Source organism: Phacochoerus africanus, chromosome 9, assembly GCF_016906955.1.
Source record: "Phacochoerus africanus isolate WHEZ1 chromosome 9, ROS_Pafr_v1, whole genome shotgun sequence".
In the NCBI taxonomy this organism is placed as follows: Eukaryota; Metazoa; Chordata; class Mammalia; order Artiodactyla; family Suidae; genus Phacochoerus; species Phacochoerus africanus.
This window is the reverse complement of record NC_062552.1, coordinates 93,285,070-93,312,139: the sequence shown is the minus strand read 5'-3', so window position 1 is coordinate 93,312,139 and position 27,070 is coordinate 93,285,070. Positions and strand designations below refer to the sequence as shown.

At 33.1% G+C, this 27,070-nt stretch overlaps 1 protein-coding gene across 5 annotated transcripts in view; it reads right to left on the bottom strand.

The window, feature by feature from the left end:
- Positions 1-27,070, bottom strand: part of GPHN (gephyrin) — a 554,831-nt gene that overhangs the window by 192,904 nt on the left and 334,857 nt on the right. For 3 of the 5 annotated variants that reach the window (XM_047797836.1, XM_047797837.1, XM_047797833.1), the window contains one exon: positions 22,453-22,587. In XM_047797836.1, coding sequence (XP_047653792.1) covers positions 22,453-22,587 — 135 coding nt within the window. Of the gene's footprint in view, positions 1-5,438; positions 5,496-22,452; positions 22,588-27,070 lie in introns of all 5 variants that reach the window. The other 2 variants (XM_047797834.1, XM_047797835.1) reach the window with 1 other exon arrangement.

The window sequence follows — 27,070 nt, the reverse complement described above, 5'->3', positions numbered from 1 at the left end:
ATTATAAAATATTGACTATATTCCTTGTGTTGTACAATATATCCTTGTAGCTTATTTTATACACAATAGTTTGTATCTCCTAATCACGTACCCCTCCCCCTTCCATTTCCTCACTGGTAACCACTAGTTTGTTCTCTATATTTGTGTCTACTTTTTGTAATATTCACCAGTCTGTTATTTTTTTTAGATTCCACACATAAGTGATATCATACAGTATTTGTCTTTCTTTGTCTGACTTACGGTCTTCCTGCCAGATTCATGCATTTGAGTACAAAGAAAATTAATTTTTTCCTTTATGTAGTTTTAGTCTTCAGTCATTATTCTCAACACATTATTAATCTAAGGACTTGCAGTTATTTCTGCAGTAGTTAAATCAGGCAAACTATGTTTAGGTATAAGGTGATAATTTTATTACTACTAAAATTACAAAAATCTCATTTAAATTTCAAAATATTTCAGCTTTGTACAACGTACAGAAAAAAATTGATACATTCTTTTTTTTTCTTCTTTTTTTTTTTTTTTCTTTTTTGGCTGCCCCATGGCATATGGAGTTCCTGGGCCAGGGATGATACAGTCTTAATTTTCTTAATTAATTAATTAAAAAATTTTAGGCCACACCCACAACACATGGAAGTTCTTGGGCCAGGGATCAAATCCAAGCTGCAGTCTGCAACCTATACCACAGCTATGGCAGTGCAAAATCCTTAATCCACTACACAGTGTTGGGAATTGAACCCGAACCTCAGCAGGGACCTGAGCTGCCACAGAGACAATGCTGAGATCCTTAACCCACTGTGTCAAGTGGGAACTCTGATGCTTTCTTAATTTAGAATTCAAGAAGTGAATGCATACTTTTTATAGCAATAGAAGAGTCCATGTAAAATAAAGAAGTATGATTTCATATGAGAAATAAATAAAATACTAGTATAAAATTACTTCTTAGAATATTCTACTTTATATCACTGATTATATGCAATAAATAAAAATGCAGTACTCTTTCATCCCTAAAAAATAATACATCATATAGATGATACCAATTGGAGTATTAATGATTAAATTAAATGCTTATCCCAAACTTTTGAATGATGTTTCACCTTTTTCAACTATTAAATAAAATATGTGACTGGAGACACGCTTCTGAACCTTTCACCTCACTGAAATACTCAGCAATATTTGAAAGAATTATAAGGCACCCATATAGCTGCTCTTGTGTGTGGACACCTACAATAAATTTTCACAAAATGGGATGGTTACTATATGCCAATTTGTCTTACTTCAGAAACAAAATCTGTTTTTATAGCCTATGGTATAAAGAATAACTTTATTCTGCTTCTAAGCAACTATTTTTAATATACAAGGCATGTTTTAAGGCATTCTAAGGTAATAAGGATTAAAGCAAAAGGAGAGTAACTGAACATTGAGCTAAGCTTTTGATTTATATCTTTTCTTCACTAAACTCTGTGGAGATGATACTATTATTTGCCTTTTGATTTTTTTCATGTTTTCCTAGTTAACAGTAATCTTGATAATGATAAACCTTATATTCAATCATTTTAGAAAAAAGGTAATCAGAACAAAGTGTGACCCAGTGAAATGAAACAAAAGATGAAGACATTGAGACTAGTTATTATGTATTCCACCATGCACTACAGATATTGAAAAAATAAATTCAAGAGTGGCATGAGAAAACCCAATTTTCAAAGCACAGAGCTTTCAATTTAACCCTAATCTAACACTAACTTCTACCATATAGACCTCAGTAAGTCTCAACTTTCTGGTCCTGGTTACATGGAAAGGAAAACAGTATCACTTCTCACCATCAGTTAGGGACTGGTACTGCATTAAATACACACATTTTACATTTCTAGAATGATATCCAGGTATATTTAGATTGATTTAATCATAATATTCATACTAATCTTTTTAATTTTTTTAAAATAGTGGAGTAGATTCTGGGGGTGATTGTGGATGATCTTTCAAATTCTCAAAGAACATGACTGAAAAGGAGGACTGGCTCAAAAGAAAGTAGAAATATGAGATGTATTAATTTCCTTCTCTTAGAATTTAATGACTGATATTAAAAAAAACTTTGAACTTGAGTAGTCAGAAATTTAACAAAGAGATATATAGTATATAATTAAAAGCATAACTGAGAAACCAGAGAATTATTATGTCATTATTATTTTTTATTCTAGACTTCATAACAAAAATATTTTAACGTGAACTTAATGTATTCCAATAATCTTGGGAGAAGTAAATCAAGGCTAGGACTCATAAGAACTTTTTTTTCAAGTCCCAGGAATATGAGGTCAAAGTTAAGTAAAGCCAAAAATTATTTTATCTTTTCCTCTGCCATATTTATATCATGCAACACTTTAGAGATATTAATTCCATTTATCACGAGAATACATATTTAGAAGAAGGACCGAACATTCTGAGTTTGAACTATCAGTCACAAAAATACTACTGTTAATATGCCCATATAATGTATATACAATATTGAATGGCTATAAGGTATTGTTCTCCTTCAAAGTGCTGTCCTGGGTATATTAGCTATTATCTCAAGTATCTGTAAGACGTTACATAATGGTGTTCCTAGTGAAGATTCTTACTGCCTAATTTTATTTTTAGAAAAAAAAAAAAGATATATTATAGTTGTTTCCAAGGAGTCTGAGTTAAGCCTATTAACTCAGAAAAAAAATGTGTCTACTTTCCATATTACCTATAATAATGCTCCAACATTGGTCATTTTCCTTAATAATTGAAATTGAATAATCAAGGCTCTATCACTTGCATCCAGCCCAGTTTATAATCCTGCTGACACATCCAACAAGGGACAGAAGACACAGTCAAGGGAAAAGCTCAAAATGAGGTCTCATGGAAATATCCTCAGAAAATCATACAATTGTATAAGAAACACAGATTTTGAAATAAAAAGTTTTATTTTGCATTGGAATCAGAATACTATTAAATCAGATACAATGTTAGTGTGGTTTAAAGGTCTTCTACCCTGACAATTTAATCTTTATTTTATAAATGTGAGCATGAAGCTGCAGCTAGAAAAGAAAGAAAGAGGGAGAAAAGAGACAGAAAGTAAAAAAGATGGAGATGAGAGGACAAACCAATCAGATTTGGAATTACCAGTCAGCAGAAGTTTAGGGAAAAAAAAATCACCGAGTGAAATCGTACATTTACTCTGAGAGAGTATCCTTTCACATTGCCTTCTAGGTGATCTCTGAGCTCCTCCAGCTTTCGATGGAGCTACATGTAAACATCAGAAAATGAATTGAAAAAGCAACTTGTTCTCTTTTCAGTTTTCCTTTTCCCTTTTAAAAATAAGATCATAGTGTTATACATTTCTCACTGCCTTTGGCATAAATTTCCAAACATCAAAGATCTTTGTATAGTGTGCAAGAATACATGCTAAATAAACCATGACTAGGCAGATGTTTTATTTTAATTATAGTATCTTTTCTCCCCAAAGTGTTAGAAAAAATAAATACCATGACTATCCTTATAATCATCTAGAAATTCATTTTCAAATTTTCTGTTTGGTTAGAAATATGGAATAAAGATATTTAAAAATTATGAAACTGGCCTCTCTTTGCCAAAATACTTTTTGATGTAAAGCTGCATCCTTACTCAAGGCTGAACCCTAAAATGTGTCTTTTGTTCTTATACATATATATGTGTATATACATAATCATACTGAATATACACTTAAAAACAATAAACATACAATTACAACTTGAAGTTCTACACATCCAAAAGCTGAACTTTGAGGTAATTAAACACATGCGTATTTGCACACACAATCCAGCTTATAGCAGATGGTGCTTTAGTTAAGGATGCTATTTTACTATTATTTTGCTATCAGTAATTTTCAAAAAGTTATGTTGTACTGCCTTTTCACTGAATCTAAGTCATAATCCATAGTCTCAATGATAACAAATTTATCTTCCCTTAAAGAATTAAAATGGGATACCTCACAGGTAGACAGTGAGGAATGCTACTGATATATCAACAAGACAGATAAACTCATATTTTTCTCACTAAATAATGTGTTTGCCTTGTTTTTGAAATAGGCATATATAATCAACACTTCCCATCCCCTCTAGTTATCCTTAGTGAAATAATAATAATAAAAAAATGCTACCCAGTATACAGCAGTGTTAGAGAACAGAGAAGATGGCTTGTCTGGAATAAAGGACACAAACATACAGACACACCCTCATCCAGTGCACTTATAGGAGTGCACACACACAGGTAAATAAACAACAACAAAAAAGTAAAATTAAGAAGGCAGAAGAGGCAAGGAGAGGAAAGAGTGCAGAAATTAGTGCTTCATAAGTTGTTAAATGGAAATAAACTATAGGTGCATACAATTTTAAAATCACTTAATATAAGCCTCAAAGTAGTTACTGAATTTTGGGACATCCCAGTACAGTAAATTATCTTTCATTTTGATTAACTTAGTTAATACTGCTGTATGGAAAAATGGGATTCAGATAAAAGCAGTAGTTATTTGGGGGGAGACTTCTCTGCATATTTTAAAAATACAGCAAATTTTCTAACTTGCATTTATGGTGGCAGCATTAAAAGTGATTAACTGGCTATGTCTGTGTTTCTTAAGGGTGATAAATTGTTTAACTTTTCATCGTGATTATTTAATTAGAGTATCGAGTACCCAAGATATATTGACCAAATGTATATTTAACAACTAGCAACTGGGACCATTAGATCAGAAATCTTTAAATTGTACATTAGTAGGCCACATACACAAATGGGCAAACATTTAGATGTATACCAGATTTTGCAGATTGTTATACTACTTTTTAACTTTAAAAAATACAATGAAGGGAATCAATTAAGAGTGCTTAAATACTATTAGCTATATGTGAGCCCACTATACTAGCATCATATAAAATTCCTTTTCTCCCTAATTCTTAGCATTAAAAAAAAATATATATATATTATTAATACATAACAATTATTTTTCTGGAATGAACTACAAATGGTAGTGATACTAAAATAACATTTAATTACTTCTACAAAAAATGTAAAAAAGGGCGATAATATTCTGAAAATAAATATTTTCTGTGTAACAGGAACTTAACACATAGTCAGTGACATCAATCAGAGGAACGGTTTACTCTAGAACCCCAAATTATAGGCACCTGTAATGAGGCAGTTGCCCTTTCTCTTGTTTGTGGTGCCATTCAAAGCTAGTTATTTGGCAGCTTGCCTTCAGCTGGTTGCTCTATGTGTAGCTGAAACAAACAAAAAAATATGACCCAACAGCCAATAAAAATATTAAAACAAAACAAAATGGGATGGTGAAAAATGGAAAAAGCCCCCTTCCTCCCACCTCCCTCCAAAAAGGAAGAAGTGTACGCTATAGACGAAATCTTGCCAAAAAATGTTAGAAACATATTTACTTTGAGGGATCCAACTCTACTAGCAACTCCTTTGCTTTCATCCGGCCGTCTAATTTGCTACAATGAGGGAAGATGGGTAAAAAAGACAGAATAAAGAAAAAGTGAACTTAAAAATTTTTCTAAACATTAGTAAATAATACATGCAAAATCATCAATTGACTCCTTGAGGTACCATCTTAGGAGGCCAAAGAGTTAACTAACCCAGAGGCTATATGACATGCTCAGCAAATACGCTGGTCACTAGAATTCAGTCTTTGTTATGACACTATTCCTAAGATGAGGAAATGGACACTTACTTTTGGTTATCTTGGGGACTTCTGATGAAGCAGTATCTGGAGTGTTACATTTGCATTTGGCTTACGAAAAACAAAGAATTACAAATACACCTACGTAGAAAACTTTGTCTTTTTTAGTGTCTATTCCATTGCAGTATTAGAAAACATCAGTGGTATGACTTAGAAACCTAAGTGTTCCTTAAGTGGAAAGATCAGTCCTGACAAGCATCATTCTTGATACATGACAGAGTGAAGCTCCTCAGCTTGCTGACCCAAGCAATGAGGTTGTTCAGCTGTCACTGAGATTCCCAATTAAACAATTGTGCTGCCCAACCAGAAAATTTTAATGCCAGACCAAAGTAAGATACATTCACTCCCTAAAAGCTTTCTGCTATTTCAGTTGAATTTTCCTCTTGGGTAAGATAGGAAAAAAGAAAAAATAAAACTGGATATTTAAAAAACTTGTTTAACATCATGGTATAAATGAGAAAAGGAAGATTCTCAACCGAAAGTGTCTTATTAGACGAGGTGTAAACTAGAAATTCCTTTGCTTTTATTTTATTTTAAATTTTTAAAATATTTTGCTTTTTAGGGCTGTATCCACGGCAATGGAGGTTCCCAGGCTAGGGATGAATTGGAGCTACAGCTGCCAGCCTATGCCACAGCCACAGCAATGCAGGATCCTCAACCCACTGAGTGAGGCCAGGGATCAAACCCACAACCTCATGGTTTCTAGTTGGATTTGTTGCTGCTGTGCCCCGAAGGGAACTCCGAAATTCCTTTGCTTTTAAATAGAGCTATAATAATAATTAATATTTTTATTAAAGAGAAAGACAAACTAAAAAAAAAAAAGTGACAAGATTGGAAGGAAGCTTCAGAGAAGTACATTTACATTATGACTCCTGCATGTACAGAATGATGGTCTCCATTCACACCTGCATTGCTCACTAGCTGTGATGCTCCTGCTTGCATTAGGAAATAGTAGAGGAATTATCAATGTGATGCCAAATTCCTGCTCACCAGGAAAAATAAGAAATGTAACCATGTTACAAAATTATCATTTCTAGAGGCACGCTATAGTGTCTTATCCCTATCAGAACATCTCTAATAGCATATGGAAATTTGCTAGGAATAATACTGAGAAAACTGGATTTTCACTTTGAAAAAAAGTATCTTGGTCCATAAGAATTGTGCCAATTTTTGATTTTACTTGGTATAGTTTTTACTAATTCTTCAACACAAATTGTTATACCCTAAAGATTATCACTGATTATTATTCTTAATCAGTGAGTCTCACTGATTCTCAAATTCAACAGAATTCTCAAGTATAGAAACAATGGATAATAATTAGAATGGCAACAGTCTATAAAAAAGGATTTCTGGATGGACAGTGAGTTCATAATATCTAGTCATTCTTTTAGGCTATTTTCTTTGATCTCAGAAAATATCTTTATATTAAAAGCTATTTTCCATTTTGAATCAACACCTATCTTGATTATAAAGATAAATTAGTTTCCTATTAAAAACACAGTCTAGTGTTTCATGCTGCTTTCTGAAAACTTTCAGAAACTGAACACATTCAGAACTGTTATGAAGCAACATGTGTACATTATCTTTTATTTCTGGAAGGCTTAAAATTACATCAAGTCCAGAAACATGAGGTAGTTTCTTCAAGGTTAAATAGGATGTTAATGACAAATCTAAAACCAACATCCATAGTTCCTGACTTCTACTTTAAAGTTTTATTCCATTAATAGACCTGGAAATAAATGGGTTGGAAAAAGCTGATGCCTATAAGAGGATATATATGTATATATGTCCCTGTGTGTTTATTTCATTATGAAAGAAATTTTGTTATTATATTAATGTATGGAAGAAATCATTCCTAAATCATCTCAATTCCAAATGCAAGCACAAATACAGAAGCTTAAAGAATGAACATAAGAAAAGATAGTCACTATTGAACTCTAAGCATGAAAAATAGACAATAAAATACCAATTTAAACAAAGATTTTTAAACAGCTCATCTGTCAATGCTTAACATCAATTTTATTTAAGTGTGATTTTTTTTGAATTCTTAACTACTATAAGAGGAAGACCTAGAAAACCAATGTGGTTATCAAAGCCAGAAATGGTTATAATTCACGTGTCGTGATTTTTTTTTTTTGTGGCTCCTGAAAGAGGTAAATATCTAATAATGAAAAATTTCAGAAAGAATCTGAAAAAGATATGCTTCACAAACTAAAATGTGAGTTGTAGAGAAAAGTCAAACCAACATTTAAAAATGTAATGCTCAGGAGTTCCCATCATGGCACAGCAGAAACGAATCCAACTAGGAACCGTGAGGTTGGGGGTTAGATCCCTGGCCTCACTCAGTGGGTTAAGGATCTGGCGTTGCTGTGAGTTGTGGTGTAGGTCGCAGAGGCAGCTTGGATCTGGCTTTGTTGTGGCCGTGGTGTAGGCTGGCAGCTGTAGCTCCAATTAGACCCCTAGCCTGGGAACCTCCATTTGCCATGGGTGCAGCCCTGAAGAAAAAAAAGAAAAAAAAATAAAGTAATGCTCTCATTTATTGTGGTCAACCCTTAATCACCAATTATGATACAGTAGTTTAAATAAAAGAAATTCACAGCTAATCCAGATACTGCATCATTATTTTTCTTTGACTAGTATTTAAAAGAAATCACAGAAGACTGGCATTTGGACAAGATGAAATTTACTCTTCAAGATAATCACAAAAGCAACACACTAACTATTTTATACATATTTTTCTATGAGGCTGAACATTCCCTATCAATAGCTAAGAGAAATTAAATTGTAAATGTTTATATTACATATAAGATCACTGCAATATAAATGACATTTGAGAAATGGATGCAAAGGATTTCAGGGATTATAGGTTGGCTGAATTATTAGTTTTGCATATATCAAAAACTAAAATGTTGGCTGCAAAACACAAAATATTATCACTAATAACTTTTGTACCCTGAAGAAACCCTTTTGTAAATATTTTTTACTGAGCCTATAAAATCAGAGCATCAAAATCATTTCAATCTTCTATTCAGCCTCTCAGCTGGAACATATTTAATAAGATAGAAATTAAAAATGATTAGAAAAGGAGTTCCCATTGCGGCTTAGTGGGTTAAGGACGTGACACTGTCTCTGTGAGGATGCGGGTTCGATCCCTGGCCTCGCTAAGTGGCTTAAGGATCCTGCATGGCTGTAAGCTGTGAAGGTTGCAGATGCCACTTGGATCTGGCATTGCCGTGGCTGTGGCAAAGGTCTCAGCTGCAGCTCCAAATTGACCCCCAGCCTGGGAACCTCTACATGCTGCAGGTGCAGCCATTAAAAAAAAATTGTCTGAAAAGATTGTAGTATATCACCTCATCTGCAACATTTCTTCAAGAATTAATTACTGAGTAAACTATCCTCAGGGAATAAGGATAGTTACTACATTGTGGCCTCTAGAACAGTGAAATGACTGTCACTTGTATTCATCTTTTCAAAATAAGAGCTTGAATTCTAGATATATCATGCAGTAAAAGATACTGCCTGCATGCTAATACAATATGAATTGCTGATTCCCTTTAATTTTTTAGATCAGTTCTCCAAAACTTATCTTATTGTAAAATTATTTCATTATCAACAAAGTGGGAAATTATTCCAACTCACTCTCATCTCTCTTGCCAATAATAGGTAGTTGTAGGTGCAACATTTTAATAAAGCCAAATAAATAAATTTTGGAAAAGAAAGCCAAATTTATATTAATTATTGAAATAAAACATTAAACCTCAAGGAAATTTTAGACTTGTATAAGCCACATTAAGGTAGGAGTGCATATCACTTGGTGTATACATTAACACTTCTCTTTAGTTGCAAGGTGTTTGGTGGAGAATTGTGAGAAAAGTTATATATTTTCTGTTTGTTTTATTGATGAGAGAACTCAAATCTTAGGTTCAGTAGCTTTCTGGAGACATATCAATCAAAAAAAATAGGACAGCTGGTATTGAATTCTCTGGCTCTCAGTTCTCTTCATTAAATTTAGGCTTTTACTTATGAATGACTAATGCAAATTTCTCCTCTTTCTCCCATGATACATATTTTATATTGATTTAGATTAAAACTGTATAGAAATTTTTGTTTGACTCTCCTAAGGGGCTGGATTGTTTTATTTTTAGAATTACCTAATTTACATTTAGAACTACTCTGAGCGAAAAATGTTTTTATTTGAGAACCCCAAACTAAGACAAACTCTTGCAAATAAAGAAATTATTTGGGGGATCTGGTTATTTCAGCCCTTTCAATAAAACTGGTGCTTCGCTTATGTTTCATTTGTAATTCGTTAAGGCAAAAAGGAAAAAGAGGGAAGAATGAAATGAAAGTAAGAGAAGCAACAGTTTATTCGTGTGTCAGGGAAAAACAAATAATGTGTTTCTGGGGAAAGGCAATCTAATTTGTAAACTAAACCAATAAAAGGGGAAGAGCAAGGAAATATTACAAAGAATAATGAAGAAATAAGAAGTCAAATGTTAGAATTTTGGTAGCGAGTCAGAGATCTACCAATCCCAAATTTCTTATCTATCTAAAAAGAAGTCATGAAGCCCATGACAGGTGTGGTATAAAAGAGCTATAAGGCACTTTAAGATAGTACAGTATCTGTCCCTTAAGTATTTGTATATAAAGTAGAAAAAAGTTTATTTTCAAACTACTACTGAAATATAATTTTCAACCCTGCAAGATTAAGAATAGAATGGTTTAGTCTGCATACAAAAATGCTCTGGTATAAACACAGTTATAAAAACAAATAAATAATTGGCTTTATGAAGATTTGCTAAAAATCTGAAAAGCAGGCAAAAGACATTCATCCTTATCACATTACTAAATCCTATTAAATAACAAAACAAAACAAAGAAAAAAAATTTATCGGGTTTAAAAATTAATACAGATTATAAAATAACTTGTAATTTAATTCCTATGCAATTTCATTTACTACTTTTTAAACTACATGTTTCATTTTGAGCATTTTCTTATGTCATTTAATATTCTTAAAGATAGGATTTTTAGGTTATAGAAATAACTCATACATATATGATTACAAGTTATTTAACCATAGTTATTAAGAATTTTCCATGAATAAGAATTCTTAAAGATAGGATTTTTAGGTTATATAAATAACTCATATGTATATGATTACGAGTTATTTAACCATAGTTATTAAGAATTTTCCATGAATAAGAATAATGCTGTGATAAATAATCTTACACATAAATTTTTGATGCAATCTTTGATACTTTCCATTGAAAATAATATTATTTTCCATATTATTTCTGGAATAATGATTGGTTAAAACATAAAAATATTTTAAGCAGTATATATATATATATATATATATATATATATACACATATATTTTGCGAGTAACTAGGAATATTTGTGTCACTGCTCTTTATAATTTAAAAATAGTTATCAATATGACTATAAAATTTTTAATAGATTTCTACTGAGGATACATTTTTTTCCTCACATATTTCTTTGCTTCCTTCCTTCCTTCCTTTTTCTTTTTATGGCCTCACCTCTGGCATACTTTAGTTTCTGGGCTAGGGGTTGCATTGGAACTGCAGCTGCTGGCCTACGCCACAGCCACAGCCACAGCAATGCCAGATCAGAGCCACATCTGTGGTCTACATTGCAGACTGCGGCAATGCAGGATCCTTAACCCACTGAGCAAGGGCAGGGACTGAACCCTTATCCTCAGGGACACTGTAGGGTTCTTAACCTGCTGAGCCACAATAGGAACTCATGAGTTTATTTCTTTTTATATAATGGCTATTCCTGCCCTTCACTCATTTTCTTTCTTTTCCCCCCCATAAGATTAAAAGAGCTCTTTTAGTCTATCAAAGCTCTGACAGATTTGTTGTAAATTATTTTTTTTTCACTTAGCTCCACTATAAGATCCTTGAAGTCAGGGTAAGTCTATCCATTACTATATTCTCAATACCCAGCACAGTATTTGACTTAATATGCACTAAAAAATATTCACTGAATGGATTTCTGAATTAATGTGTGCTTTGCCTTTAATCAAAGTAGAATAAAACAAGACAGCAGATAAATCCTGAAGTTTAGGGCAAGAAAATACATGACTAATTTCAGAATAGGTTTCATTTAAAATATAAAGATTTTAAAATTAGTTTAGTTTGGGATATGCTCTCTACTAAAGTCATGAATGAGACATGGCAAGTTAACTACATAATTTCAATCATGGCTATAACTAATCAATTCTGCTACTGAAATAATAATGGCACAGATTATTTTTGTTGAGCTGCTTTCACACAAAACAAACCCCAAATATCCCATATCTTTAAAAAGACGTTTATAGGAATCAAAGCTATTAAGGTAAACTGAAAGCTAGTATTTTTATTTTCACTATTCCTTACATTTCTACAGTTTTCACTTCCCTCTTACCCTACAACTAAAAAAAATCTAGTGGGTGCCAAGAGAAATCAATATTCCATTTAACAGAGACAAGTTCGACCTACATGTGAAAGATATTAGATGAAGTCAGAACATTTTCACTTGGTAATCTTTAACGTTATATAGTAGCATGAAATGTAAAAGCTGAAATAAACAAATGTAAATTACTTTACATTAGTTGGACATTAACAAAATATCAGAAAGGACTAAACGAAATGATAACATTTATTCAGTCAATGTAGAAACTTATTTCAAAGGAAGTGAACTACAAGCCTATAAGGGATCTTAGAGGCTACTTAATATCATGCTATTACAGATACAGAAATTGAGATCTACTAGTTCTAACAAAGTTATAAAGTGATAGACTAAGATAGATAATATTTACTGCCTCATAGTGCAATGCTTTTACATATTCAATATTATTGACTTTTCAAACAACTTTGGATCCATAACTTTTAAATATCTGTTAGTAAATCAGTCAAATGCAAATGCTAAAAACTGCTTCTTCCAGAATATTACTATGAAATAATGAAGATGCAAAAATGATCTCTTCCTGACATTCATATGAATTATAGGAATCATTGTCCTAACAGTTCTGCATGTACTTTTGACAAAGGTAAAGTTAATACAAAATGCTAAGTTTAAGAGAAGACTCTAAGACATTTAACTTCCAGGAGATTATCACAGCATTATTTTTAAAACTAGGAAATAGGGAACAACTAAAATCTGAAAAAGGGACTGGTGAAAAAAAAACTTTGCTATACCTACAAATTAGAATACTGAACAATAATTTATATTAATATCATGGATGGTAATTTAAAGACATGTAAACATGTTCATAACATAGGAAGATGTTCATATGACTAAATGAATGAGATAGGTTAAAATATTATATAGTTTAATAATAATAGCTAACATTTAGTGATAATTTCCTATATTTCAAATAGTGTTGAGTGATTCATATACATTTTAAAATTTAAACACTAAAACAACTTTATGAGGCAAACAATACTATTTTTTCATTTTAACAGGAGATAAGGTTATAGAGGTGAAGTAACATTCTGAAAGCCACAAATCTAGTAGGTGATAAAGGTGAGATTCATGGCCAAGCCTGTGAGACTCCAGAATTTGAGCTCTTAATCACTGACCTTCCGTCATGATCCATCTACATAAAATATTTGAGGGAGTTCCCACTGTGGCTGAGAGGTAATGAATATGACCACTATCTATGAGGATACGAGTTCAATCCCTGGCCTCGCTCAGTGGGTTAAGGATCTTGCATTGCCATGAGCTGTGGTGTAGGTCGCAGACGCGGCTCGGATCTGGGGTTGCCATGGCTATGGCTGGCAGCTGTTGCTCTGATTTGACCCCATAGACTGGGACCTTCCAGATGCCATAGGTGCAGCCCTGAAAAGAAAAGAAAAATATCTAATGCATAGAAAAAAGGCAGAATGATATATAGCAAAGTTTTAACAGTTGTTATTTATAATGGCTTGTCTCACAGGAACTTTTTTTTTGCTTAATTTTCTGAAATGAACATGTATATGACTTTTTTTTAAGTTAAAAAAAGACAAATCCACTTGTAAATGTTTAAGCTATAAAACTGTTAACCCTATAGCTAATAATTTCTGGTTAGCTATATCTTCTCAGGTGAATCAAATTTAATTTGTACTACAGATTTCAGTGTGGCAAGTATACATTTCACAGTTAAGTTATATTTATTTTCAATGATAAATATAATTCTGTGAACATTAAATAGAAAAGGATGAGGGATTCTGTTTTCAATTTTTATTATATATAAAAGTATAGGTAACAATCAGATGAATGAAGAAACAGAAATCAATGTAAAATCTTGTATACTTAGCAGAATGTCACAGAAAAACCATTTAAAATGATTTATAAAATCAAAATTAATAGCTAATATATTTGGTTATTATCTGATTTTAGTTTTTATTTTTTCAAAATATGAAATACCTTACCATACTGGGTAGTGCCTTTTCTATTAGAAAAGGATACAAAAAAAATTCTTTATTTGAAGTCTCAAAATCTGTTTTGCTATTAAACCAGAATAAATAGCAAAATAAACATGTTGTTTATAGGAGGAGAAACTAGACAGTAATCAATAAAAGTAGAAACCAATTACTCAAAAATCTATGGGAGCCAGGCATTTAATGCAAATCAGTAAAGTAGGCTGGAGGGTATAAAGAATGACAGCTGAGTAATGACATATGTTAGCACTGGCCCAGTAATGTTGATCTAGGTTTTTTAGAAGTAGCTGAAAATTGTATTTTTATATTTAAAATCTCACCAATTTTAAATGTTCCAAATTAATTATTAAAAGATAAGTCATCCCTGATGACTAAAAAGAGCTCTCAGTATAGCTATAGGTAGAAAGGATACTCTAGGGAAACAGTTGTTTTATAAATGTAGCGGTATCTATCACCTTGGAAATGACTAAAGTTAGCTGGGAACTATACTTTCTGGCTGTATCTTCAAAATATTTTGCAAAGTCTTTATTATTTTGAATCAGAGAGGAGAAACTCTGTTCCCTTTCCTAGAATTAATTTGGATCATGGAGTCAGGATGAATCATGCTTAAGCATGGTTCTGGTGGTCATTTACATAAAGGATAAAATCTCTAGAATAAGAATACCACTGTAACATTGTCTAATGAAAAAGAAATAAAATTCAATACACACAATTTTGAGCCAGGATGTTTTCAAGAAACCTAAACCATCTTGGTCACTTGATTATACTAGCAGTTCTTAAAGTGTGGTCCACTGACCTGAGAGCGTCCCTGAGATACTTTCAGGTAGCTGCAAAGCCAAATGATTTTAATAATACTACTAAAACATTACTTGTCTCTTATAGTATGTTGACATTTGCACTGATAATACAAAAGCAATAATGGGTTGGCACTTTAGTAAAAATCAAGACAGTGGATCCAAAGAGTATAAATTATTGTATTATTCACCACTATGTAGTAACAGTTTCATTTAACACCGTCCTCAACGAAATAGTAAATACAAATTCAATTTAATTAAAACTTGTCCTTGAGTGTGACAAAAATGGGAGGTATAAAGCAAAACACATCTGCTGCTTACCAAACAATAACGGTTGTCTCAGGTTCAAGTACGTAGACAACAGTTTGAGTTGCAAGCTGAACTAGTCATGTTTTGCACAGAACATCATTTTTAATTGAAAGAATGACAAACTATGACTAGACAGAATTAGGTGTTTGGTAGACATTTTCCTTGAAAATGAATGAAGTAAGCCTTTTAATTTAAGGAAAATGGACAGGATTTTTTTCTTTCCTTTAATTAAGATGATTTTTAATATAATTAACACTTGAAGAACTTATATTTTCCATGTGATCAAAAAATATGTTCCAAAATCATACTTCTATATAAGATCCAAAGTTCAAGACAAACCAATGGACTTTTTTTTTTTTTTTTAGAACAAAAAACTTTCTTTGAAGTATAATTGAATTACAATGTTTTTATTTATTTATTTATTTTTATTTTCCCACTGTACAGCAAGGGGATCAAGTTATCCTTACATGTATACATTACAATTACATTTTTTCCCCCACCCTTTGTTCTGTTGCAACATGAGTATCTAGACAAAGTTCTCAATGCTACTCAGCAATTACAATGTTATATTAGTTTTAGGTGTAGAGCAAAGTGATTCAGTAGACACACTTTTTTTTTTTTGGCCTTGCCCTTGGCATGTGGAAATTCCTGGGACAGGGATCAAACCTGCATCATAGTAGCAACCCAAGCCACTGCAGTGACAATGCTGGATCCTTAACCCACTGCACCACAAGGGAACTCCTTTTTTCAGTTATATATTTATATTTATATATAAGAATATATATATATATTCCTTTTCAGATCCTTTCCCATTATAGGTTATTACAAGATATTTTATATAGTCTTCTATACTATACAATAGGTCTTTGTTGTTTATACATTTTATATACAGTAGTATGTCCAATGGATTTTAATATATAGGAGTATGAATTGGTTCTTAGGAGGGTTTTAGATTCCACACTTAAAAAATTAACCTTTTTTTTTTTGCTTTTTAGCACCCCACTTGTGGCATATGGAGGGTCCCAGGCTGGGGGTCAAATCAGAGCTACAGCTGCCAGCCTGTGTCATAGCCGCAGCTACTTGGGATCCGAGCCACATCTGCGACCTACACCACAGCTCACGGCGACGGCGTATCCTTAACCCGCAAACGTTTCCTAGTTGGATTCGTTTCCACTGTGCTACAACAGGAACTCCCTCAATTAACTTTTAATAGACTATCAATTGAAAGCTTTTGGTGTAGTGTCAAAGAATATCCACAATTATCTGAAAATGGCATCGAAACATTCCTATCTTTTCGAATGACATAACTGTGTGAGGCTGGATTTGTTTCTTAATGTTCTTCAACCAAAACAACAGATCACAACAGATTGAGTATAGAAGCAGATGTAAGATTCAGCTGTTTTCTATTAAACCAGACATCAAAATGAATATGAAAAAATGTAAAACAAAGCCATCCTTTTTAGTGGGTTTTAAAAATTTTTGAAAATATCATTTTTTCCCATAACAATGTTGTTCATATTAGCTATAGTATAAAGGCCTTACTATTCTCATTTTAAAGCAAATAAATAAACATTTTAAATACTTCTAAGTTTTAATTTTCAGTGCAGTAAATATCACCAAATACAAATCACATACATAAACAAGCTATATGAGGTCCTTTAATAATTTTTAAATATGTGAAGGGATTCCCGGACCAGTAAGTTTGAGAATTGCTGGATCCATCTGACTAGTTATGCTCAGGATATTATTGATCAATACGCCACAGGTGGGACAGTTAATTCTGCATAAAGAAATCTACCTATATATCTATATATGTATAATTTTTTTTTTTTGCATTTTTGCTTTTCAGGGGCACAGGTGAGGCATATGGAAGTTCCCAGGCCAGGGTTGAATCAGAGCTACAATGGCCAGCCTGCACCACAGCCACAGCAACGTGGGATCCAAGCCACCTCTGCGACCTACACCAAAGCTTATTGCAATGCTGGATTCTTAACCCATGTAGGGAGGCCAGGGATTGAACCTGCATCCTCATCGATATTAGTCAGGTTCATTTCCGCTGAGGCACAACAGGAACTCCAAGAAACTTATATTTTTATGTCCAGAGAAGGTATTACATTAACTAACGTCATTAACTCAGTGTTCCTAACCTTTTTGGTGTTTCTTGACTCCACATGTAGAACCCATACATTTCTATGATGTTACTAATAGCAATTAATTGAACAACTATTGATATACCAATGTTGATATGACTTCGGACAAAAGCAAAGACACCTGATGCTTAGGTATTCTTACCGATTTTATTTAGGCCCTTTAGAAAAGGGGAAAATAATCTGAAGACCTCAATTAATGCCTTAATCTAGGCTAGGATTTTAGCATCTTCATGAGGTTCTCCAGACACCTGGGAACCAATGAAACAGCTATATAACACAATCACCTGTTTTTCAGAAAGGAATGTGGTGATAACATGGAATAATCTGTAAAAACTAACATCACTAGGAATAAATCTCAGAGAAAATGTTACTCTGAACTGGATCAGTAATGCTATTTTTATGTAAAGGAACTCACATTGCCTTTCAGACATACACATTACAAATTGTGAATTGTGAAAATAGCTTATTCTTTATCCAGAGTATTCTAAATTCTTTTGCACAAAGGAAAATAATAGAAGCCTATAGAACATAATTTTGCATTTTGTTTGAAGGTTAGATATTACTATAAATTACTAAATAAACACATTCTTCATAAAGATATTTCAATACATACACATTTAAATCATTTTATAAGCTTTAATTAGATAAATAATATTTAAATTTTCTTCCTAAAAAGAAAAAAAATAAACCTACTGGTTTGTCTGGGGACAAAATTCTATTCTAACCTTGGAGGTGCAAGGGAATATGTGACAAGAGATTATATTTATATCTGTCTGTCTGTCTGTTTTTTTAAGTCCGTACCCATAGCATATGGAGGTTCCCAGGCTAGGAGCTGAATTGCAGCTGTAGCTGCTGGCTTAGATCACAGCCACAGCAATGTCAGATCCAAACTGCATCTTCGAACTATACCACAGCTCACAGCTATGCAGGATCCTTAACCCACTAAGCAAGGTCAGAGATCAAACCTGTGTTTGAAAATTTAACTGGTCTTTTAAAAAATTCCCCATTTTAATAATACCTATAGGGAATGGTGAATTGATTCGAAGTTTGGATACTTTTTCCTTTTTGTTCTCGTTGGTATTCTCTACCTCAAGCCTCTGGATTCTAATAGAGATGTTATTGCCTTTCATAATTGAAAATCAGAACTCATTAAAGTTGTGAATCACACTCCTTTAAAATAGAATTTGTTATAGAATTATTCTTGTAGCAAAATATTTGTGGGAAGTGATCACCAATTTAGAACTTGAGTCCTCTACATACTGTGCATTCACAGATTCTACATACTATTTGAAAGTATGGCTTAGGCACTATTATCCTTAGGGCAATGAAAGACTAATCCCAAGTTAGTTCTTAAAATATACTTTTCTGTGTCCTCAGGCAAGAAGAGTAAAAATTACTTGTAATTTAGTCATATGTCATTAAATGAAAATATCTGATATAAAAGAGAAATGACTTTTTCCCCACATACAGTAAACTGTTACATCATTTTGGCAAATAACTTTTTGCAGAAGACAATGCCATTCTATGAAGAATTGTCTAGAAAAGAACAAATTGCTGTCTTCATTAGATTGTGATGAGTATAGTGAAAAGGAAATCCAAACTAGGTATATTTTATAAATCTTGTTCTCACTACAGCTAGAGAATCTTGAAGGATCGAAGCATAATCTAGGATATTATACTGCAGGGAGCATATAAAATGTGAATTCAAAATAATCTTTAATGTTATAGTTGTTGACCTAACAGGTAAGATGCATATTTACAAATGGATAGGAAGTCTTTCAGCTTAAATACCGCCAAGTGACAAAAAGCAACAGAGGGAAAGGTTGGAATCGTTAGCTTCCAACCTTGGTTATTTAACCCTTCTATGTTTTCACCAAGAACTAGGTTCAGTGTTTCTGATAGTTATTCCCAGAGTACTCTGTAAACTTGCTGATAAACTGTAGCACTTAATATATTTTATTACAATTTATAGTTGCCTGTTTTATTTGTTTGTAAAGCCAAGAACAATGTTATTTGCTAAATACTGCTTTTCCAGCACCAGGCAAAGACTTATTTAATACATTAATAACCCTTTTGGGGAGGCAAGGATTATCAGTTTCATCACAGACAAAAAAAGCTCAGAGAAGTTGAGCAAATTGCTTAATGCAGTGTAGTTATTAAGTAGAGAAGCCAATATTTGACTCCAGGTTTTCTATTACCAGGTCCAGTGCTCTTTCTAGTGCTGATCTTTCAAGACTGTATTGTATTTCTGATGTAAAGAAAACATATTTTCACTTTTATTTCCGCACATGACAGGCTGCATGCCTTATCCAATACATGGAAGGGGGATTTCTATGGGAATTGGTATGTACTAAATTATAAATATCCCATCAAAGATGTAGTAAAAATAACAATGTCAAACTTAACTTGTGCTAGGTATCATTCCTAGGTTGTCTCATATATATCTTAGATTGAAATATTCAAAACAAAAATTTATTAACAATTTTCCTTGCCCATAATCCTTTACCCATATCCTAAATTAGAAACCCGATTTTCTTTTTGATTTCTTCTCCCACCCTAAATTTTTATGTACAAAATTAAAGAATTACCAAGAACAGATTTAAGTGCTAAAACCTATGGCCTTGAAATCTGATTTGGTAGTCAAAGGCAAAAAAAAGAAAAAAAAATCATTATTTAAAATAAGAAAGGGAGTTCCCGTTGTGGCTCAGCAGAAATGAACCTGACTAGCATCCATAAGGATGCATGTTCAGTTCCTGGCCTTGCTCAGTGAGTTAAAAGGATCCAGGGCTGCCATGAGCTATGGTGTAGGTTGCAGACGAGGCTTGGACCTGGTGATGTTATGGCTGTGGCATAGGCCAGAGGCTATAGCTCCGATTAGACACCTAGCCTGGAACCTCCATATGCTATGGGTGTGACCCAGAAAAAACTAACTAAGTATATAAATAAATAAATAAGAATTGATACCTGAAGTTGGACTGTGAACTCACTGAATGTAGGCTATTCAGGTACTAATGAAGTTTTAGTTTGAGAGTTCTTGATTGGTGAATACTACCTATAAGATGGTCATTACTATTGAATATAATTCTCAGAAACTCCACCTAGCACAAAAAACTTTGTTTTATTTTTATTCGTCCTTCATGTCCCTCGTGAAATGTTACTCTTTAGAGTGGCCTTCTCTTATCATCCTAAGTGAGGTTTCCTTCCTACTATTTTCTATAACTAAAGTTTTTCATTTCTTCTTAGTGTGAATTTCAATGTATCATAATTAAGTTATTGTGAAATTATATTTATTATAATTTAATGAGTTAGTTTAAATAAACTTATTTAAAAATATCTACTTATTTCAGTATACCATTGACTAAACGTAAACTCCATGAAGGGAAGAGATTATATCTGTCACTGACATAAAAGCACATATAAAAGCAACTAGTTTAGACTCAATTAAGCAGTCTTATAATTTGAGACTTGGAAGATTAATCTGACTGTTTTCAATTCTTACTGAAAAATCAACATTCAAACTAGTTTTTCTGTCCTATTACTATTCTGATTCAACCTTAAAAGTTAAATTTAAAAATTATGCCAAAGAAATAATTTTATCTTTGAGATTACATTCTGATGCTGGTAAAAATTACCTAAAAGGATAGAATATATTCCTAGATAAAAATACAGGAAAAAATTCCTCTATAAATGAGTACAACTTGTACAGCTGGAATTTAATGAAGTCAAAAAATAAGTTATTTTATTTAAGAAATTTATAAGACATGGATGAGATTCCTCTACCCAATTTATATCTTGAGATCTCCATATTTCATTCAGGTGAAGATGTAGCTGATTGGCTCCCAATGTATAAATGTGTAACATACACTTTATGTCTAGAATGTTCTTATAGTTTTTCTTCATTGAAGATTTAGAACCTCACTTTTTTTAAACTATAAAATTAATACCAGTTGTTTTTGACACAAGTCTAACAACAGTGATATACAACAGTAACACTCTGAAGACTGCTGAGAAGGCTATACCATGGAATGTGAAAGCTACTGCACTACACATATTAACTGTTTGAGATCAACTCTAGTTAAATTCAATAACATTCATAAACTCATAGAAAAGCTGGAAGTGAGGAAGACAGCTATATCAGCCCTTAAATTTTATGACAGAGAAAAAACCAAAGTTTGAAAAATTACCTGAAGATCCCTGCAATAAATTTAGTGTATAACCCGATGTATCTTATTAAATAAGAAGGAATGTTACTTTAACCTTTAGATGCCAGTACTGGATCTATCCCATAGAAAACCTGAAAGCAAAATGATTAACTTTACCATGGAAGGGATATTCCAGGAGAAAGAATCACAGTCATAATTAGGTTTGCTACTTCATGACCACATACATGAAGATGTCAGGCAGCAAACAAATGTCTAATCCTTCCCCAACCCCCTGACATGATTCAGTACTTGGGAAAAATCATAAAAATTAATTACTAAGATATTTCCTCCTCACCCCAAAAGGTTGGCATTAAAACTTTCTAATCAATTTAGATTTGTTTCTAAATATTAGGCAGCAACATTCCAAGTTGAATATGTTGGAAAAAATCTGGAATGATACTAGAGCAGGGAGCTACCCCAGCTTGGACAAGGTAAAAAAAAATCCCTTTGGTGACATTATTTATTTTATTAATCTTGCTGTTTACTGGCCAGAAATACATTCATCTTCTGCAAAAACAAGTAACTTCACATTTATACTAATGAGAATGCTAACAAATAACCAGTCTACAACAAAGAAACAGAAGTTACAGAAAGTAATAACCTATAGCTATGATGTAATAGGCATTTTGCATGAAACTTCTACTGTTCTACTTTTGGCCTAATATGACAATTTGTGAAACATCAGGTGATAACTATCTTATAGCTCATTAATTTTTCATTGCACTATCTTGCATGCAACCCAACTTTGTCAAGCAGAGGGAAACATTAGATAGTTTTCCCAGATTCACAGAGCAGAGCAGATGTAAGGTGCCACGGAACTGTACTTACTTTTGGTGTTGGGCAGGAAGCTGTAGAAAGGCGAGATGTAGCCTGAGCACGAGGAGATTCTGAGGGAGTAGTGCTGAGGGAGGCTGTGTCTCGTGGGAGCACCTGAACGCCACGAGAAATGATGGAGTCTGGAATCTGGAACAAGTAAGATTTAATATGCTGAAAATACCAACAACATGTAAAATCAATAAAAACACCAAACATTTTTTTTTGAGGGGGGGCATTCTTCGCAGCTCAGCTCTCAGATATTTGGTCTCACTTATTGCTAGGTATAAACACATCCAACAATTTGGGTTATAGTAGAAATTTCAGATTAAAATATTTTCCTGCTTTTTTATGAGGCAGTATAGAACTAAAGCGAGGAGTAAAATATTTGGCATTCAAATACTGGCTCTTCCACTTAATAGTTATGTAATTCTTAGATATTTTGTATTTCCCTTTCAGATTCATTCTCCACTCTTCTTCACCCTCTCTGCTCCAAGCTAACCTCTACAGATATAATCAACAAGCTATTTTCTGTGTTCTCTGATTTCTAGCTAGTTTTAGGTAATAGGAGGTACTGTCAGGAAGCTGAAGGAGTAAGGTCTGATATTTATTCCCCTGGCTCCATTTATTCCTCAGGTCACCATAAATTGGCTAAGATCACAGCCCTTATCAGATGACCCTTGTTCACAGCTTCTTCTGGATTCCAACATCTGCTCCCTTCCTTGCCCTATCAGGACTATGAATATTACGGGTTCCCACTATTACTAGTCCCAGGGCGCTGCATTATATTTTGTCGTTTTTCCTAAAATCTGCCTAAACTTTTGTAAATATCATAGTCCTTTTTAAACTCTTAATTATTCATTTATGTATGCTGTGACTTCCGCTGGGACACCGATGGATATATTTTTTTTAATTTCGATTTCCTTTATCAAAAAAATGTGAATAATGATAGCATTTACCTCGTCAGATTACTAAGGGTTAAATAAGATAATGTATATAAATTATCTAGCTCTTCTAAGTAGCTAATACTTAATAAATGCTGGCTTATTATTATTATACTATATCTATCAACATGGTAAAGAATGATGTAACTGAATTGAGTATCACTACAGTAAAAATATACAAATGTGAGGACAAATAATTTGGGTTATTTATTTTAAAATTAATATTTATATTGATTATAAAATTTATTATTTGGGGCTATTCATAATTTAGGTTCTGGGCTAGCACTAGTTTAGGTTCTAGTATAGGATCTGGGTGTAGGTCTTCTATCTCAAAATGTGAGCTTGACCACTTGCAAGTTTTATGCAAAAGAGGAGAAATACGTATGATAAAAGAATAAGCAATTAACATTCAATCAACAAACATCACTTACGATGTGAAAAGAAAGCCTTAGCCAGACCATGTGATTAGAAAGGTCTTCCTTATCTTATACATCATCTCTTTCTCACAAATGATATATTATTTCCATAGAAGTTCTTTTATTTAGTTTCCATACCTACATTTTCAATAACAAAGGTATTGCCACCATTTCAGGGCTTGACAGTTTATATGATTTATGGGTGAAAAGCAATGGGAATTTTGAGAAGAAAAATGGACCCACTTGCTAGTATATCTGAAAACAGAATTGAATTAAGTATTGTAAACAAAAGGCGATAGATAGCCTAATTTAGAATAGCCATATATTGGAAAAAAAAAAGGTCAAATGCCCCATTATATTTCACATAATACCATGTTTCTTTCTCTCCTTCATAGAAACCATTCGTATTTATACTACATTTACATGTGTGCTAATTTAATCAACGTCTATCTCCCAAATCAGAATGCTTTGTTATGATTACGGAACTGCATTTTTGACACCACTGTACGTCCAATACCTAAGGAAGCATCTGCACAAAGTTTTAGGCATGTGTGATATATATATATATATTTCAAGACGTATACATACACACACACTAGCAACTCCCCAAACCCCAAATTAAAAAAAAAAAAGAGTAGGATATTTGAAGAGGATAAGTTTGCATTGTGATGTACATACTTTTAGGCTACTAGTCAGGAAATATCCAATGAGCTATTGGAAATGAAAGTCCGGAGTTCAGGAAAAATTAGTGATTGGATATACACTTTGGGAACTATCAGTGAAAGTGGTAGTTCAGTCATGAAAATATTTCAGATCATTCAAGGAGAGTATAAAAAGAACAAAAGATGATGGTGGAAAATTCTAGGTGATATCCATATTAAGGTGTTAATGGAAGAGAAGGAATTAGGGGACAAAAATCGGTAAATGGTATGATGATATCTTCTAGTTTCCCTTGAACGATCTGGGTTTATATTTATTATCCTGGCTTAATTATTAAATAGGACATTTCACTTTAAAAAGTATTGCAGTTTGGAAGAAAAATAATTTGGTCTTCCTATGCATAAAAAAGATTGGAAACTAAAGAGGAAAATCAAGACAGAATGAACATAAGGGAAGAAAAAAGAGAAGACACTTTCAAGGAGTATTACAAAATATGGGAGTTCCCATTGTGGCTTAGCGGTTAACAAACCTAACTGGTATCTATGAAGATGCACGTTCAATCCCTGGCCTCGCTCAGTAGATTAAGGATCCAGTGTTGCTATGAGCTGTGGTGTAGGTTGCAGATGTGGCTTGGGCCTGGCATTGTTGTGGCTGTGGTGTAGGCCAGTGGCTACAGCTCTGATTCGACACCTAGGCCTGGGAAGCTCCATATGCCATGGGTGTGGCCCTAAAAAGACAAAAACAAAAAAACAAAAAAATACAAAATATGAACTATTGAAGAGACTAAGAATAAGGTGAGAGTTGAAAAGAATCCATTAGACCTAGCAATTAAAGAAGATACAAGCGAAGTAAAAAGAGTAGAAATGAGTTAAAAAAGCAAGTGGGGATAATAAAGTAGGGTAGGTTGTGTGAAGAGATATATTCACTATTATTCTTTCCTTTAGTGCTTGGAATGAGGATCAATGGATGAGAAAAAGGGGACATAAAAGTGGAAGAGATAACTCTAGGAGAATAATAAATATCTGGAACAAATGCCCTGATGAATGAGCATGGAGGATAACTAAGAAACTGGCAAAGGGATTATCAATCACCATTGTGAATCAATTTAATATTGGCAGTCATAAATTTTCAATTTCATTATGTAGTGTGGAAATAAAATTTTCACTCATTTCAAAAAAGCAATGCATGCTAGACACAGAGACTTGGAAATTATTTGCAATGACATGGCTGGGAAGAAGCTACAGAAATAGATGAGATCTGAAAGACAAAGACCATATGGAAAAAACATGCTAAGATACAAAAAGGAGAAACAGGTACCAAAGAATAAGATGGAGGTAGTCATTGGTTACCTAAAAGAAAGCTATTATTTTATGAAGATATATACCTATTATAAGTGGTAAAGAAAAAATCTGGAGGGAAGGAAAAGGATGCAATGAATATGGTTTACTTTTTTTTTTTTTTTTTTTTTTTTTTTTTGCTTTTTAGGGCCATTCCCATAGCATACAGAGGTTCCTAGGCTAGGGGTGAAATCAGAGTTGCAGCTGCTGGCCTATGCCACAGCCACAGCAAGGTGGGATCCTAGATGTGTCTATGACCTTCACCACAGCTCATGGCAATGCTGGATTCTTAACCCACTGAGCGAGGCCAGGAATTGAACCTGAGTCCTCATGGATTCTAGTGAGATTTGTTTCCATTGGGCCACAGTGGGAACTCCTGGTTTACTCTTTTGATGAGTATTTGTATTGTTTCCTTTTCGGAGACATGGTGAACAATTTTTGCTCATGTGTCATAATTCCCACATGCATTAATTTTAGGATTATATATTATTATACTCAGAGACAGAATTGCTTGATTTAGGGTATGAATACATTCTTATACAAATTTCCAAACTGGTTAAGCCAATTTACATGTCCATCAAAAAAGATGGTAATAGGAGTTCTTCCATGGCTTACTGGGTTAAAGGTACTGCTGTGGCTCGGGTTCAGTTCTCGGCCTGGGAAATTGCACATGTGGGGCATGGCCAAAAAAAAAAGGCAATAGTTCCTCTTACTCCACAACTTAGCTCTATCTAGCATTGTCAGTATAATTAATTATTTAAAATGTGGTAGGCAGTAAAAATATCTTAATGTAGTTTTTCTTTTTTCCTCGTTGTTAATGACAGTATCTTTTCATATTGATCAGCCATTTAGATGTTCTCTTTTGTAAAGTCTCTGTTCAAGTCTTTTGCCCAATTTTTCCCTTATTGAGTGGTTCTTTTTTATTGAATTGTTAGATTTCTATATCTACTCTAGCCAATAAGTCCTTTATGAGTTTTTACATGGTATAAATATCTATTTCTACTCTGTATCTTGTCTTCTTACTTTGCAATGAATTTTGGTGAACAGAATATTTTAATTTTAATAACAGTTAGCTCTATCGATAATTTACATTATAGTTAGTGGGTTTTGTATCTTAAAAAGCATCCTTCCTGAGTGAAATCAGTAGAAAGGTAGTGTAGGGAACATCAATAGTCCATCTCGCCCCTCGAGAAGTGAATAAACTGACAATAACTGTCAGAAAAAAACTTTATCAGAAATCTAGAAACTAAACAAGTTTACACCAACCAAATGAATG